This window comes from Staurois parvus, unplaced genomic scaffold (genome assembly GCF_062004578.1).
Source record: "Staurois parvus isolate SC_StPar_1 unplaced genomic scaffold, SC_StPar_1.0 ptg000172l, whole genome shotgun sequence".
Lineage (NCBI taxonomy): Eukaryota > Metazoa > Chordata > Amphibia > Anura > Ranidae > Staurois > Staurois parvus.
In genome coordinates this window covers 3,985,766-4,003,265 of record NW_028317968.1, presented here as the reverse complement: position 1 = coordinate 4,003,265, position 17,500 = coordinate 3,985,766, and the positions used below count along the sequence as shown (strand labels likewise).

At 41.8% G+C, this 17,500-nt stretch overlaps 1 protein-coding gene across 3 annotated transcripts in view; it reads left to right on the top strand.

The window, feature by feature from the left end:
* Positions 1-17,500, top strand: part of POR (cytochrome p450 oxidoreductase) — a 109,522-nt gene that overhangs the window by 51,187 nt on the left and 40,835 nt on the right. For all 3 annotated transcript variants that reach the window (XM_089676590.1, XM_089676589.1, XM_089676588.1), the window contains exon 2: positions 2,601-2,802. In XM_089676590.1, the coding sequence (XP_089532716.1) occupies positions 2,615-2,802 (188 nt within the window). In that variant the 5' untranslated portion in view covers positions 2,601-2,614. The remainder of the gene's footprint in view (positions 1-2,600; positions 2,803-17,500) is intronic.

The following is a 17,500-nucleotide window of genomic DNA, read 5'->3' as shown; positions in this document are numbered from 1 at the left end:
GCTAGGGGTGCCCTGAAATTTCAATGGCCAAAATGTTTCGTCCAAAAACACCCCTATTGGCTGTTGGCCGAAATGAAAATAAGCACTGATGCAGATAGCGAAAATAACCCTGCCCCCTCACCGCTGCCCACCCTCCCTTCCGCCGCTCGGTTGTCTTCAGCCTTACCTGAGAAACCACCGAACGATCCTGACTCTGGGCATAGAGATAAGTGGAAGAAAGATGACTTCCACTCATCTCTATGCCTGTAGAGGACCGATGTCTTGTAAACAAGGCCTTTTTTTTTTTTTTAAAGCACTAGATCAATGGTTTTCTCTTTGGATCTAATGCTTTAAAGTGTAGATGAGAGATGTGGGGTCTTATTGACCCCATATCTTTCCATAAAGGGGACCTGTCACTACTTCTTTCTATCGCAAAGGCTGCGTGCATTCCTTGTGATCGGAATAAAAATTATTGCAATTTTTTTTGTAAAGGGACCGTGTAAAAAGAAAAAAAAAGTTTAAAGTTCCTCCGTCCACCTGTGCTCGCACGTAGTGGTGAACGAATACGTAGGTCACGCCCACATATGTAAACTGTGTTCAAACGAGACATGTGAGGTATCGCCATGACTTCAGAACAAAAGAAACTAGAAAAGCTAGAATTTCTAGGGAAATTGTGTGAAGTGTAGTAGCCTCCACCAGTAGTCTACAACTGGAGTGGGCAGCTCCCACTCTAGTTTTGAACATTCCACCATTCATTCCTATGACACCAATTTCACCACAAAAACGCAGATATTTCATGAACCATTCGGCGAAACGTTCCACAAAGTAATAGCACACCAATCAGGAACAATCCGCACGTATCGGTATATTACTGTCTATGTAGTGTAAAAACTGTGGAAGGAGTTAGGGTGGTAAATTTGGCTATAATAAGAATATATATGTGGGATAACATTAAGTGGTCTTGCCATGCAAGAACACTTAATCATTCTCGCACTAGACCTCCTCCGTAACTTTACACTGGTAACCTGTAGAAATTTTTAAAGCATCACCCATGGAGATTTAAGTACCGTAGTTTGACGGCATTCCAAGAGCTTGCACAATTTTAAAGCATGACATGTTTGGTATCTATTTACTCGGCATAACATCATCTTTCATATTTTACAAAAAATGGGGCATATACTGTGGCGTTTTTTAAATCATTAAAGCGTATTTTTAAAAAGAAAAAAAATTTTTTTTAAAAACTGTCCATTTCGGTTTTCGGCCAAGTGCATGATGAATTTTTGGTTTCGGCACCAGAATTTTCATTTCGCTGCACTACTAGTCTCTGCACCATGGTGTGAATGAGGCCTAAATGTGAGTGTGTTGTTAATTAGGATAAAAGTTTTTTTAAAACTGAGAGCACTGTGTCTTTCAGTTTTCTCTCTTGAGCATATTATCTGGATGTGTACTTACGCTATCACAACAACATTGAAAGTGAGCCTGTTTGCCAATTTGCAGGTAATCCAGCTGTCTTGAAGGGAACCCCCTCTACAGACTTTTTATAACTCGTAGGGCCAGAGACCTTTAACCCTGGTTCACATATATACGGCCGTGCGGGCCGCGTTTTGCCCAGGCACGAGAGCCCATTCATTTGAATGGACTCCCATGCCTGTGACACGCAGGGAAGAAGTCCCTGCACTTCTTTTGAAAACGCAGCCCACATGGGAACCTCAGTTCCCAGTACTGTTGCGTTTTCCAGTGCAGGCGGCATGCCATGAAAACTAATGGCACCCGCCCGCGGGTCCGCATTTCTCTGTGTGGGTGGTGCGGCCGCAGGGATTTTCATGCGGATCCACACCGGCACCACCTGCACAGATGTGAACCTAGGGTTAAGGTCCAAGATGAGTGTGTCCATGGGAGACAGTGATTGTGTTTATAGATCGTTTATTGCTGGGGTGAGCACAACAGTATTTTTAAGATACCTTGCTGTACAAATTTAGGACTAATATGTGTTTTTGGGGGGTTATTGAAAGCATAGAATAATTCTGCACCAACTTGAAGCTGATGCTTTCAGTCCAGACTGCGGGGCAAAGTGCTGTAGTTTTAAAGCAGACAAGGAAAGTCTTGGTGTTCCTAGGTACCGGTACCTGTATGTGTTTGCTTCTTCCCACCCTCAGATTCTGATACAAGACAATCTTTAGTGTTCACTATAAAGTAACACAAGAATGTAAGTTACCTTAATGAGGTAATAAGATCCTTGAATGACTCCACTGTACAGGCGATACTGACTTTGTATGTGCCAGACAAAAACCTGCTGTAAACTCTAGACTAGTGCAGTGTCTCTTTCTATTTTCCACATTTACTGAAAGTTGACCAGACTTCTCTTTTTTTGATCTCTTATCCATCCTCTTCAAAGGTTGTAAGTGTCACGGTTAAACAGTATGTTCAATGTGTGTTTGTGTTTTTTTTTTTTTTTTTTTTTCCTTGAGTTGCATCACAGTGCAAGGGCAATGTCATCAATGCCTGTATGCATGCAAAGATGTACAAATGCTCTGATTTAAATCTGTGTCTGTACCTCTTGACCCCCTAAGCCAAGATTGTTATATTTGTTTACTGACTTATTTTTTTTTTCCTTCTTTCAGTGTCCAAAATAAATATGGGTGATTCCTGTGCTAACCAAGACACGTGCCATGCAGAGGAGGGGACAGGCTCTGCTGAGGAAACCATGTTTAGTATGGCAGATCTTTTTCTTTTCTCACTTATTGTTGGCTTGTTGACCTACTGGTTCTTCTTCCGCAAGAAGAAAGAGGAGACTGTTGAATTCACCAAAATTCAACCTACAGTGTAAGTGTTTTTATAATTAATTGTGCTTGGCAATGTAAGTTAGTGACTACAAATATATTACTAGGCAAAGAAAGTACCTTTCTTTTAGAATTTAAGCTTCTTAGGGTAAAGACAAAAAAAAATCTGAGTTATTATAAGCATCACAACACTCTCTAGTCCCACTGAAATTGTTTCTATTGCTAATTTAGAGCTCTTTCACACCTACATAGTGATCAGCAAAATAAGGTTCACTGGGAGTTTAGTAAACCTAGCGGTAAGTTTACAAACCTCATACTCATGTGTTTACCCCATTGAAGTCTGTGGAAGCAGGTGTGTGTGTGTGTGTGTGTGTGTGTGTGTGTGTGTGTGTGTGTGTGTGTGTGTGTGTGTGTGTGTGTGTGTGTGTGTGTGTGGTCTTTTCAAGTCTAATTTTCACTCTTTTTAGTTAATAGAAGGCTGCATGTGACATTATGAGCAGTACAATTTAATGTTTTAAAAGTGAATGGTTTGTTTACAGATGGCAACCGAGGATCTGTCATTTAACTGTAGCTTTACATCCTCTAAATGACAGATTTCAGGCCAGTTTCTGCTTGTAAACAAACTAGTCTAGAACCTGTTCTTTGGTGACTACAGCGCTAAGTGGTACCATTGTAAAGTGACAGATCCTCAGCTGATGTTTGTTTACAAACATCACACAGGGATGTGGGTGAGCGAACTGGCCCAACATGAAAGCAAAACTGCATTTATTCATGGCTTTTATATTTTGCGTTTACCATTTATTTCAATGGGACTCCTTAAAGTGGTACTAAAATACCACTTTAATGTAGAGTCATGGCCAAACATATTGGCACCCCTGCATTTCTGTCAGATAATACACCACTTCGCCCAGAAAGTTGTTGCAATTACAAAAGTTTAGGCATTCTCATGTCTGTTTCTTTTGTTTTGTATTGGTATGACACAAAAAAAGTGGAGAAACAAAAAGCCAAATCTGACACATTGCACGCAAAACTCTTAACAATGGACTGGACAAAATTATTGGCACCTTCTTAAAATTGTAAGGAGTAATAGGCAGCGAAGGGCAGGCTGATGAAATCACATTTTCCACCTCAGCCATTCAAAGAAAGCTTTATATTCATTCACAGAATACAAAGCTGCCTATGAATGGCTGAGCACTGCTAAGACCGGGGCTATATTGTTCTGGGTGTGAGAAGGGAAGTCTCTGTCTCACAGCCAAAAGCCAACGCTGTGTACTGTATGTAACTGAAGCTACAGAGTTCATGCAGTGCATGGAGCTAGTGCAGAACTTGGTGAAGAAAACGGTGTATTTGGAGCAGCTTGGTCCAAAAGAACAATTTTAAAGTCACAGAAAAATTGGAGATAAGCTTTAACTCCAGCATTTACCAACTGAGATATAACCCCTACTAACTGGCCCTTACTGGAAGATCCTGCTGTTCATTTTATTTTGTTTTCATCCTATTTAGCTTGCATTTGTTATCAAGCATCAGTGCTCCTGTTAGTTAGGCTGTAAGATGCTAATAGGTGTAAATTCCCAAGTGTGTATTGGTGTTACATACTTTCACCAAAACCGAACTCTGCATGAAATCTGCTTTGATGTACTCCTCCTTTCCTCATGTAAATCCCCTTCCATACATCCAGTCAGAACATTGCCCTTCACTAGATAGTCCATTACCTTAAGTGGAATCATGTCTGTAAGATTAGTAGATTTTGAGGTGTAACTGAAACTATATGAAACTCTCACTAGTGTGGCAGGAACTAAACAGATCCTCTAGGTGTCCTCATAGCTTGAAAAGAAACTCGTACATGAAGCTTGAGTTCACAAAGTTGCAAAATATTTAGTAAAACTTTTTTTTTTTTTTAAACCATGACATAAATTACAATTTCAGTAAAAAAAATGTTGCTTTTCAGTAATTATACTGCAGCATACAAAATACTGACAATACAGTAATGTTTTATATTAAAGTGATTCTAAAAGTTAATTTTTTTTTTTTTTTTGTTAAATATCAAACATGTCTATACTTGCCTACTGTGTGTAGTGGTTTTGCACAGAGCAGCCTGGATCCTCCTGTTATCGAGTCCCCCACAGGCTCTCCTAGCCCCTCCATCCTGTTGGGTGCCCCCACAGCAAGCTGCTTGCACCCGCTGCTCCGTGTGTCCAGTCATACACAAAGACGCGGCTTGGCCCTGCCCCCCTCCTCATTGGCTGACTGGCTGTGATTGAAAGCAGCGGGAGCCAATGGCTCCCACTTGTTGTCTTAGCCAATGAGGAGGCAGAGACCCGTGACAGCTGAGGCTGTCATGCACATCACTGAATCTCATAGGGCTCAGGTAAGTATTGAGGAGGCTTGGGGCACTGCTGCACACAGAAGGTTTTTTTACTTTCATGCATAGAATGCATGAAGGAAAAAACCTTCAGCCTTTACAACCACTTTTAAGACAAGCTTCCATTAGATCTGTCTCTAAACAATGGGCCAGTTTACTGTCCTTTAGACCTTAGGGGGCTGGATGTTGGTGTCAGTTGGAGGAATGTTACCCCATTGTTTGTGTCGGTAGAAAGAATATTACTCCATTGTTGGTGTCGGTATTAAGAATAGCACCCCATCATTGCTGACAGTTGGAAGAATAGTACCCCATCATTGTCAGTGGAAGGAATAGTACCCCATCATTGGTGTCAGTGGGAGGAATGTTACCCCATTGTTTGTGTCAGTAGAAAGAATAGTACTCCATCGTTGGTGTTGGTATTAAAAATCGTACCGCATCGTTGACAGTAGGAAGAATCGTACCTCGTCAGTGGAAGGAATAGTACCCCATCATTGGTGTCAGTAGGAATGAATAGTGCACGATAGTTGGTGTTATCAGTGGGAATAGTGTAAAAAAAAAAAAAAAAAAAAAAAAATTCTAGTGTTAATATGTGGTTGCACCCCTTTTAGCACCTGATAGATAAATGCATGTACTAGCTATTGGCATTTGAGCACAGGTATATCTTGTTTGTTGTATTGTGGGTCAGTAGCCAGACATAGACCTGGTAGCTCTCCATCACTTTGTCTTTTCCCCTATGTTAGCATTGTGTCCACAGTAGCATTTGCATAGGCAGAGCAGAGTAGGGCTGGTCATAGAGGGATTACTTTGACTCAGTTGGCCAGATGTATTGCAATATGTGTGAACTAAATATCCCTATTTATTGCAAAGTCTGCTTGAAAGGGTATATACCAGTATGCAGAGGGTCCTTCAGAATTTCTAGCAGGAGGAATAGTGTCTCGTATCGGCCAGAGGAACAGTGCCCCAAGGGCCGGATAAAGGCAAGCCAACGGCCACGCATAACCATAGACCAGAGCAAATCTGTGACTAATTAAAATTAAAACAAAAGGCAGTGCTTATATACCCTCCAAACACAAAACATGTTGTCCACAACAGTGTAGGTTAAATCAGTCCAAAATTAATAACCTATGATTTCTAACGCCACCATTCCAGAATATGACCCCTTAGTGAAAAGGAAAGTCCTAATAGGTTGCCTCCCCCACCCAACATACATAAATCTCCATACATCCAACAGTGTGAAAATTCAGGTTCTACCTGCAGTGGTAAAATACAATTTGAGATAAAAACATTAGAACTTGGACATGGTTCTGTGAAACCAATGAGGGCTTTTCACAAGGCATATGCAGGACTACTTCAGCAACACGCACGTGAATTTTCAGACATCACTACACAGCTCCCAGATCTTTAGCACGAAGTACATATTAAGATAGTTCACTGACATGCACTAGGCTCTGTCTTTTCTTCCAAAGCTGTGCCTCTTAAGTTCCATGCGGAAAGTGAGAGCTCCACCATACCTATTAGGAGAAGGATAGAAGATGTTGTTCCTTTCTGTGGGAGGCAGATGAAATAGATTGCAGTGTGTCAAATATAATATAGCCAGCTATAAAGAGCACATTTATATATAAACAAAAAAATGCTGCATTCTAGTGCACCTTAATGTCTGCTTTACCATAGTTAAGGTGCCCAAAACATGTAGAACACTATCAAAAAGAGAGCATTAAGGCATGCTAAAGTGATGTACTTTAAAATGCTTCATGGTGCATGCACCCTCAGCGCTGTCTCAGTAGGTGCAACACTCACTATTCAACTGAATTTGACACTTTTGCACCACCATCATTCATTTTCCACATTGGTGTTTGTTAATGCAACTTTTGAAGGTGATGAAGTTTGTTTTTAGCATAGTGGAGTGCTGGCGTTTTCCCGCAAACACATTGCAGTTCTCGATAACAGGCAGACACTTTGACTTAGATAGTGAAGGTACTATTTATTGTGTCTGGGAGAATGCAAGGTTCTCTATATAGGCACCTCTACTGGACCCAAGCAATAGTTACATAGCTGTGAGATAGTCAAGGTATGCCCCTAACTCTGCAGCAATCCCTACCAGCGCCACCAGGCACAGGTCAAGAAGGGGGTATGGGCTGGGGATGAAGACCCACTCCATTCCAGTCAAGTATGAACTAACCTGAAGTAGCAAGCTGCAGGATAGTCAAGTTATTGAAACCTACCATAATGGTAACTAAAATTCTTAAATTACAATTTTCAAAAGAAAGTTAATTTGAAATTTTGACCCATGTATGGCTGACTCAAATAAATAGAAAAAGAGATGATTAATTAGTCACGCTGTCACTACTAGTCCTGTTCGCAGTGGGGTAAATTTTCACACAAAGTTGAAAACTTAAAATTGTGTAAAAGTGTATTGCAAACTATTTCTGATTGTGCCACTGGATGCTTGATATATACAATGTTGCAGAGTGGTGGAAATAAAGTCAAAATTGGAGATTTATATGCAGTTTCTAAGTTGCGTCCGTCCTCATCCATGAATAGTTTCCCTTTCCCTTTCTTTGTACCAAGTCTACCATCCTGCCATACACTCCTAGGTTCCCAATCTTCTATATACAGGTTTGCAAAGCTTGGTGCAAACCTTGTTCCCATGACAGTGTCTCAAATTATTCTATTAGCTACTGGATTGCTTTTATGTGCATTGGGAGGGGTCATTTTCCATTTCTCTCCCCCCCCCCCACTGCTATCCAGTCCCTCTCTGGGCTTTCCCAATCCACCTGAGAGCCCAGGACTCAAGTCGGTGATTCCACCACCTTACCATATTGGTGATTGGGAACTGAATTTTCCCTAATTTATTTTCTGTGGTATGAGAAAGCAGTATTTTGCTTCCAATTTCTGCAGAAAGTAAACAAGCCATTTTTGAATTGGAACGGCATCGGATTGCACCGATCCGGGTGTGATCTGATGCTTTTAAGGGCAAAGGAGACATCTGGGGTCTAATTAGACCCCAGATGTCTCAGTAAAATGTTCCTGTCACTGGATGTTTACATTCCTTGTGATAGCAATTAACCTCTTCCCTTCCGCCCATTATACATAGACGACAGATGGGAACATCATCCTGCATCAATGGCTCGTGTGCGGCTTACAGAGCGCACACCCTAGAGCCTGGCGACCAGTGTGTCGCCCGAAAACAGCGGATCACATTACCGCTGTGTTTGGGCGATCATGTGATGTTTTGCCATGTGACTGCTGTGACCAATCACAGCAGTCGCATAGTAAACAATGAAACTGAAAGTAAAGATATCTTCTCTCTACTTTCAGTGTGAGAGCAGGGAGAAGTGATCTTGCAGTGTGTGAGTGTACGGAAGCCTGTCAGGCTGCGCTTGTACAATCACACACTGCAGTGCAAGCCACCCCAGTGCCCCAGTTTAGTGCCCCATGTGTCCCTGATCACTGCCCCACAATGCCCATAATAAGTTATGCAGCCAGTCCCCATCACCTGTCCCAGTGCACACAAAACACCCCCATGCACCATACCACACCATACATGTCCTGATCACTGCCATACCAGCATCCTGATCACTGCCATACCCCATACCAGCGTCCTGATCACTGCCATACCCCATACCAATGTCCTGATCACTGCCTGTGACGGAGGGTAGGCAGGACAGAACACACAAAGCGGATGGCAAACACACAAAGCTTTATTGACACAAAATGACAGTCACTCAATGGAGGGATTGCAGGGAGGGTGACCTCGCCAGTAGGGGAATAGTAAGGAGAGTGCCAAAACACTTGTAGTCCAGCCCCAAGGGAAAGTTAAAGTCTGTGCAGACAGTTTGTAATCCAACAGTGAGGCAGAGGAACAGTTCAAGAACCGTTCAGGCAAACAGGGGAAGCATGTACTCACGGATCCAACAGGGTGCCCGGTCTCCCAGGGGGCAAGATAGTATGACACAGGTATCTGTTGGAGTCCGGAGTATGCGTGTGGTCTCTCCCTTAGCTGGGTCTCAGGCAGGCTGGCGTGTGTGATCTCCCCCCTTTGGCTGGGGGTCTCAGGCAGGCTGGCGTATACGGTCTCCCCCCTTTGGCTGGGGGTCTCAGGCAGGCTGGCGTGTGTGGGGTCCCCCCGTATCCTGGGGGTCTCTGGCGGAGTTAGCCACGAGGGTCCCTGCGCAGCTGGGATCCCTCAATGGCTGCACAGCAGAAAGACTGACCGGGGAGCCCGGCATCTGCCTCTTCAAATAGCCGAGGCAGGAGGAGAGACAGCAGGGGGCCGGTCATTCTGAAAGGGGGGAAGTGGCTAACGAAGTTTGGGCTAGAATACACAAAGGAATACACAAACCACAGAGGAAGTTGTCTAACAAAGTTTGGGTTGGAATGCATTATTTCAGGGGAGGAAAGGCATTAATTGAATTCGGAAACTAAAAGCAGGATGACAGCGAGGAATTACATTGATTGAATTTGGGAACATTTGGCAGGATGACAGGGGGGAAATGCATTGATTGAAGTTGGGAACATTTGGCACAAGAACGTAGGGAACATTTGGCACAAGAACGTAAGGAATTAATTAAGGATGTACTTTATTTGGGCACAAGGGATTAAGTATGGGATTAAGGAAGAAATTAATAATTGGGGCTGGCAGAGCACCTATATTGTGACACTGCCATACCCCATACCAGCACCCTGATCACTGCCATACCCCATCCCAGCACCCTGATCACTGCCATACCCCATCCCAGCACCCTGATCACTGCCATACCCCATACCAGCACCCTGATCACTGCTCTACCCCATACCAGCGTCCTGATCACCGCTGTACCCCATACCAGCGTCCTGATCACCGCTGTACCCCATACCAGCGTCCTGATCACCGCTGTACCCCATACCAGCGTCCTGATCACCGCTGTACCCCATACCAGCGTCCTGATCACCGCTGTACCCCATACCAGCGTCCTGATCACCGCTCTACCCCATACCAGCGTCCTGATCACCGCTCTACCCCATACCAGCGTCCTGATCACCGCTCTACCCCATACCAGCGTCCTGATCACCGCTCTACCCCATACCAGCGTCCTGATCACCGCTCTACCCCATACCAGCGTCCTGATCACCGCTCTACCCCATACCAGCGTCCTGATCACCGCTCTACCCCATACCAGCGTCCTGATCACCGCTCTACCCCATACCAGCGTCCTGATCACCGCCCTACCCCATACCAGCGTCCTGATCACCGCCCTACCCCATACCAGCGTCCTGATCACCGCCCTACCCCATACCAGCGTCCTGATGACCGCCATACCAGCGTCCTGATGACCGCCATACCAGCGTCCTGATGATCGCCATACCCCATACCAGCGTCCTGATGACCGCCATACCCCATACCAGCGTCCTGATGACCGCCATACCCCATACCAGCGTCCTGATGACCGCCATACCCCATACCAGCGTCCTGATGACCGCCATACCCCATACCAGCGTCCTGATGACCGCCATACCCCATACCAGCGTCCTGATGACCGCCATACCCCATAACAGCATTGTGGCTACTACCATACCAGTGTCCAGATCACCACCATACCTCATGCTGATGTCCTGATCATCACCATACCCCATACCAGCATCATGATCACTGCCGTATGCCATACCAGCATCTCAACTGATCAATTTTCAAATATATATCCCATAGTTGGTAGACTCTATAGCTTTCGCACAGATTAAATAAGATCGGCTACATTTTTGGGGTAATAATAACCCAAAACAGTTTAACACATTTTGGCCTAAATTTATGAAGAAAAGCTATGTATTTGCAAAATTTTATAACAAAAACCAAGCAAAAAATGAGTAATTGGCACTCAAAGTGTGATAGTGCTTAAAGCTGAAAATTGGTCTGGACTGGAAAGGGGTACAAGTGTCCGAACTTGAAGTGGTTAAAGTGATATAAAAAAAAAAATTAAAGAGATTATCTAAAATGTAATATATTTAAATAAAATAATAATAGAAAAAAAATTTAAAGCACCCCATCCCACCGTGCTCACATGTAAAGGTGAACACACAAGTCCGTCTCGTATCGGGATGTAAATGCCGCTCACACCACACATGTGAGGTATTGCCGCGGACATAAGAGCAGGAGCAATAATTCTAGCACCAGACATCCCATGTATCTCTAAACCGGTAACCTGTAAAGGCTTGTAAAGCATCGCTTATAGAGATTAAGTACCGTAGTTTGGTAAAATATTAAAGATTATGTTATGCCACTAACTGCAGTTGGGTATTATATTGTATTATGGTGTATTTATTTATTTTTAATTGCATTTGAAAAAACCACCGTTCAAATATCGTGCAACATAAAAAAATAGCAAAACCAAAAATTTTATTCTTTAGGTCCTCTGCTTTAAAAATAATAATGTTTGGGTGGTTTTACATAATTTCTTAGCAGAAAAACAATTTTTACATGTAAACAAAAAGTGTCAAAACAGGCCTGGTCCTCCAAGTGGCTTTAGTTCATCTCCAGCCAAGAAGCTTTTTTTTTTTTTTTTTTTTTTTTTTTCTTCTTGGAATAGGTTTTGGAATAGAATGGTAAAATCTGTAAGGTTCGCTTCACTTTAAGATGACTATCGGTCACAAATGCAAGAACCTAACTTTTAGTCTTGATTACCTGAAGACAGTAACTTGTCTGCTTAAATGTATGCTGATAATAAATGCTGCATATATAATTTTATAGCATGGTAGATCCCTGTAGTAAGATATGGTATCTTAGGCACTCAGAGATGGGGGTTGAGGAGGTTTAACCCATTCACTGCCACTTCCGTATGTCATATGGACCTGACAGCGGGATGTTTTACACACCTTCTGGGATTGTGTCAGGTGGAAGCATTCGGGCATCTGTGCTGCTGTTCGATTGCTTCCACACACTCCTGATAATGGAGCCCCCCGCCTTTTATCCCCGGCTTCACTTGCCCATCTGCTACTCCTCCCCTAGTTGTTGCTGACCCGGAAAGTGACAAATTTGACATCACTTTTGGGTCCCCATATCAGTTTCCCTGGCCAGTTTAGCCTGGAAAGAATGTAATGCAGTGTGATCTGCATTGCATTACATTCAGTGGAGCAGGAGACATCCAGGGTCTTTTAGACTAGCCTTGCTAAACCAGGGTGCCCAGGCACCCTGGGGTGCCTTGAGGTTTCTTCAGGGGTGCCTTGGCAAAATATCTAAAAATTGCCCAAAGCCTGCCTTTTCGTTACACAAAGTTCCGGGTTTTCATTGTTTCATTATGATCTTCTAGCTGCCAGCGTCCTGACAACCAATGGCATCATCACTTGATAAGGAAGATGTCAGTTGCCTGCACAGCATCCTAGTTTCACCCTCTCCTGCCCCTCTCCATCAGTGCTGGGGTCACATTAGCTCAGTGATGGAGAAAAACTGAGGGAGAAGAGAAATCTTGGAATACTAGTCAGTACCAGTGTGCAAAAGTGTGATTTGGAAGAATAAATCACTGCTAATGTTCGGTGTCCTACATGTGTGGATGTTTCTTTTGTTATATAAATTTATTAGACTAGTTTTTTCACATTTCAGAATGGGGTGCCTCAAGACTGTTCATAATTTTAAAGGGTGCCTCAGAACTGTCCATAATTTTAAAGGGTACCTTGACTGAAAAAAGGTTGAGAAACACTGTTTTAGACCCTGGATGTCTCATTAAAGAGACCCTGTCAAATCATCACAGGGGGACTTTTTGTCCCCTATGTGATAGGAAAAAAAAAAAGTTAAACAAGAAAAAACTTGAAATTGTAAAAAGTTAGTTACACCCAAGCACAAAACTAGGGGGGGCCCTTCGCATGATGTTGAATATTGCACCCTAAATATGAGTGTAACTTGGTCTTAAAGGTGGGGTTAGCCTTTAACGTCTAACTTTTAGCTATGAGTACCTTGGAGAAACTTGATAAAGTTTTGCACATGTCTAATAAGCAAGTCTGCGCAGCTTTTAAGAAATGTTTTTTGCATAAGCACAATTGTGACTTTTTTTTTTTTTAACCACTAGCATACTTGTATTACAGAGACACATGTCTGCAGATCTACTGTTGGCTTTCCTGCTGAGCAAAACTACAGCAATATGTTTGTTTAAGGGATTCCTTCTGGGTAAGGAGGCCCATCAGGGAAGGCACAAATGTGAACTTTTGAGCAGAATAGGATAACTGTCTAACAAAAGGGAACCTGTGTTATGGGATGTGGGAAATCCAAGATGGGTTTTAAGAATCAAGGTGCAATTTTCAGCTTTGTTCAGTTTCCCTATCTTGTCTCCTTAAATCAAGCTTTCTGTTTTGAGTTTTTTTTTTCCTTTTTATTAAAAACTGCAATGCATTGGAAAAAGCAATGGTTTACAGTAGAAAGTTTAAAGATAAATCTCCTTTTTTTTTTGAAATTCATAATTGCATTAGCTCGCTCGCCTATGAAAAATAGTTTTTTGCAGTGCCAAACTGGGACTACAGTGCTAACCAGGGATTATACGCACATCTCATATTTCTGTGTTTGTGGCCAAAGCTTTGGAGGAACAGCGAGACAGATCTGTCAATTCACTTAAAACAAATGGTGCAAATCATTTGCAGAGTTTTCTACATGTAAACTGGCCGCTTGAAGCTTACCTTGTGAACTGTGCAACAGTGGCTTTGCTTACCTCCAGTCTTGTACAAGCTATACATTACATGAAATGATTTGCAGAAGTTTTCAGTAAAACAAGCACCGCTATATGAATCAGTCCAGGGAATGTTTTATTCTTTGTTTGCAAGAACATGCTGATTTTAAGCTACATGGTTTAGTGCTCAGATCGAATTTGTTTGAAGGCTATGAGGTTGATTTACTAAAACTGAAGTTAGAAGCTTATAAATAAGTGGAAATACCATAAACAGCTCTTTCAAATGATACGCGATAATATCCCCAAAGATTATAAAAAATGTGTATAAATAAATATTCAAAAGACAAAGAACATATTAAATAGTATAAAATAATATAAACACTGCCACCAAAAAGTGCAAAAAGTGAAAAAATCCATCCATAATATAAAAATCAGTTCATAATAAAGTAAAGTCCAAAAACATTTTCAACACAACCCTGATTTCCATTGTGCTCAACACCCCATCAAAGTGCAAATTCACCAGATGGTGTTTAATCTGCATTAAATCAAATATCAATAGATGTGGAAATTCATCAAAACCAGATTGATGAGTGAATAATATCTGAATCAGATTGTTGATCCAACTCAGACTCCATCAAGGTAAGTACAATTCAATTCCATATGTGGGTAAATAAAGAACACTCACCATAATAACGTTTATAAAGATATTGTCATCAAAATTTCCCCCTTAAAATCAAACTCACATTGCATAAGATAAAAAACAGCGTAAGGGCGTGATCAGCAGTGACGTCACCACGTACGCCGTGACCACGTGGCTGGTCCATGCTACCGCAATCACGAGATCTGTTTTTCATAGCGGGTGGTGAGACGCACACTGTTATAGCTGGCGGTTGTCTGCAGCTATATCTACTATTGAATGCTGTTTTTTTATCTTATGCAATGTGAGTTTGATTCCAGGGGGGAATTTTGATCATTTTGATGATAAATGTTATTATGCCATGGCAAGTGTTCTTTATTTACCCACATATTGAATTGAATTGTACTTACCTTGATGGAGTCTGAGTTGGATCAACAATCTGATGAGTGAATATTATTATCTGAATCAATCTGGTTTTGATGAATTTCCACATCTATTGATCTCTGATTTAATGCTGAATAAACACCAGAATGTGTTGAGTTTGCAGTTTGATAGGGTGTTGAGCACAATGGAAATCATGGTTGCGGTGAAAATGTTTTGAAGAAAATGATTTTGGACTTAACTTTATTATGACCTGATTTTTATATTCTATTATGGATTGATTTTTTTTTTACCTTTTTGCACTTTTTGGTGGCAGTGTTTATATTATTTTATATTTATTTTATTTTGTTCTTTTGTGTTTTTGAATATTTATATTTGTATTTATTCATATATATTTATTTATACACATTTTAAATTTTTTATAATCTTTTGGGATATTATCGCTTATCATTTGAGAGCGCTGTTTATGGTATTTCCACTTATTTATGTTTTTTCATTTATTTAAAATAGCAGCTCTAGTCACAATTTTGAGTTTTCATATAATAATTTCACATTTTTGGCACGGTGATATAAGCTATTAATAATTTTTAGCTTATATATATAAATCTTGAAGTTAGAAGCTGATTGGCTGTCATGCACAGCTGCACCAGATGTTGCACTCTTCAGTTTGTTCAATTGGGCTTTGACAAAAAAAAAAATGGAAGCTGATTTGGTTTTCTATATAGAGCTGCAACAGATTTTGCACTCTCCAGTTTTAGTAAATAAGCCCCTATGTAATAAAAGCACCTTTGTGACCCAAAATACATTGATCAGTTGCATAGGTCCATTTTATCTCTGTAACCATCATTAACATTCACATGTCCTGTGAGTTAGTAAGAATGAGCATTGCCAGAATTTTATGCGGAGTAAAAATGCACAGATCACTTGCCATTAAAAAAAAAAAAAAGTTTGCATTTCCCCCACCTTCAGCCTAATGCCTGGATAGTTTATACTACATTACTGATATTGACATTACTTTATGCTGCATTTTGCAGCTTAAAGCGGTAGTAAATCACAGGAAAGTGAAAAAAAAAGTCCCCTGCAAGGTAATGTCATAATCTGCTAGTATGCAAAACGATGCCCTTCAGTGGCACACTGCCACCGATGCAGAGGCTTCCATCTTCACCCGGTCTTCCTTCTGGGTGACTGCACAGGAGTTCCAGGCCACAGCACAGAGCTCTGAACGAACGGCACGGGTATGCCGTTCCTTCAGAGAGCATGTCCCGGCTTTAGAAAACAGAGCGTATCTCCTTAACAGTGCACGTTTAGGAGATACTCATTTTACCTACAGGTAAGCTTTATTATAAAAACGAGTATACTACCACTTTAAACACTTGCCGACCGCAGATAGCCAAATGATGGCAACACTGCGGCCGGCCAGTTCTGGGAGGACGTCATATAACGTCCTCCCAGAACGCGCCCTCCTGTCCGACCCCAGGGGAGCACACCCAGTGATCTCCATGATCGCTGTCTCCTATGGACACAGCTCATCACGTGATGTGGTTAAAGGCCAATCACAGCGGCCTTTTACCACGTGATCAGCTGTGTCCAATGACACAGCAGATCACCGGTAAATGCAGTTGCTGGTTATCGGCTGCACTTTCCTCACGCTGTCACAGCTTGAGGAAAGTACTGCCGATACTCGGCAATTGTCAGAGGACAGATCGGCACCAATCATCAGGGCACTGATCATCCGTGCACTGATGATCAGTGCCACCCACCAGTGCCCAGCAGTGCTGCCAGTCAGTGCCCATCATTGTTGCATATCAGTGCCAGCTCGCCAGTGCCGACTATACCACCTCATCAGTGCCCATCAGTGTTGCCTATCAGTGCCGTCAGTGCAGCCTCATCAACGCACATCAGGGAATGAGAAAAATTACCTGTTTGCAAATATTTGTAACAGAAACAAAGAAAAACTTTTGCTCTTTTTTTGTTTATAGCGCAAAAGATAAAATGCCCAGCAGCAAGTACATACTACCAAAAGAAAGCTCTATTTGTCTGAAAAAAATGATACTAATTTCATATGGGTACAGTGTTGCATGACCGCGCAATTGTCATTCAAAGTGCTACAGCACTGAAAGCTGAAAATTGGCCTGGGCAGGAAGGGGTAAGAGTGCCCACTAGGCAAGTCGTTAAAGGAAATGTTAATGGCTATGGGTTTCTATTGTATTTTTCTAAAAAGAACACATCAAATGCCGTTTGCCATCAGACTCTTTCCGTCTTTCTTCAATAAGCAACTGATTTCCGCTAATCTTCAGAAGGCGAAATGTATTTGTTGAATCTTTTATATTAGCTGTGTCTAAAATTCTACACATTAGTCATATCAAATCAGAATTTTTATTCCCGAGTACACCTACACATACACAGCAATTCAGTCCTTTTGGAAGTGAAGTAAACTATTTTTCAGGGCAAAAGGTAAACCAGTCAGAGTTCTGCTTAGGCACAACATTTCTAGATGTCCCTACAGCAACGTTTTTCTGGTTAGTAGAACTCTGTAATCAAACACCTGTATGAGTAGGGCCAGTTTTATTGCCAAAAGCTATTCTACAACATAAATTACCAAATCCTTTCTAAGCTCAATAAAACAGGTATTTGACTGCAAAGCTAAACTTCAGTTGTTTTTGGACAGCACCTACTAGTCCAAGTTATTACCTGGTTTGCAACATGAGTCATTTTTGGCAAATACATAAGGTTCAAA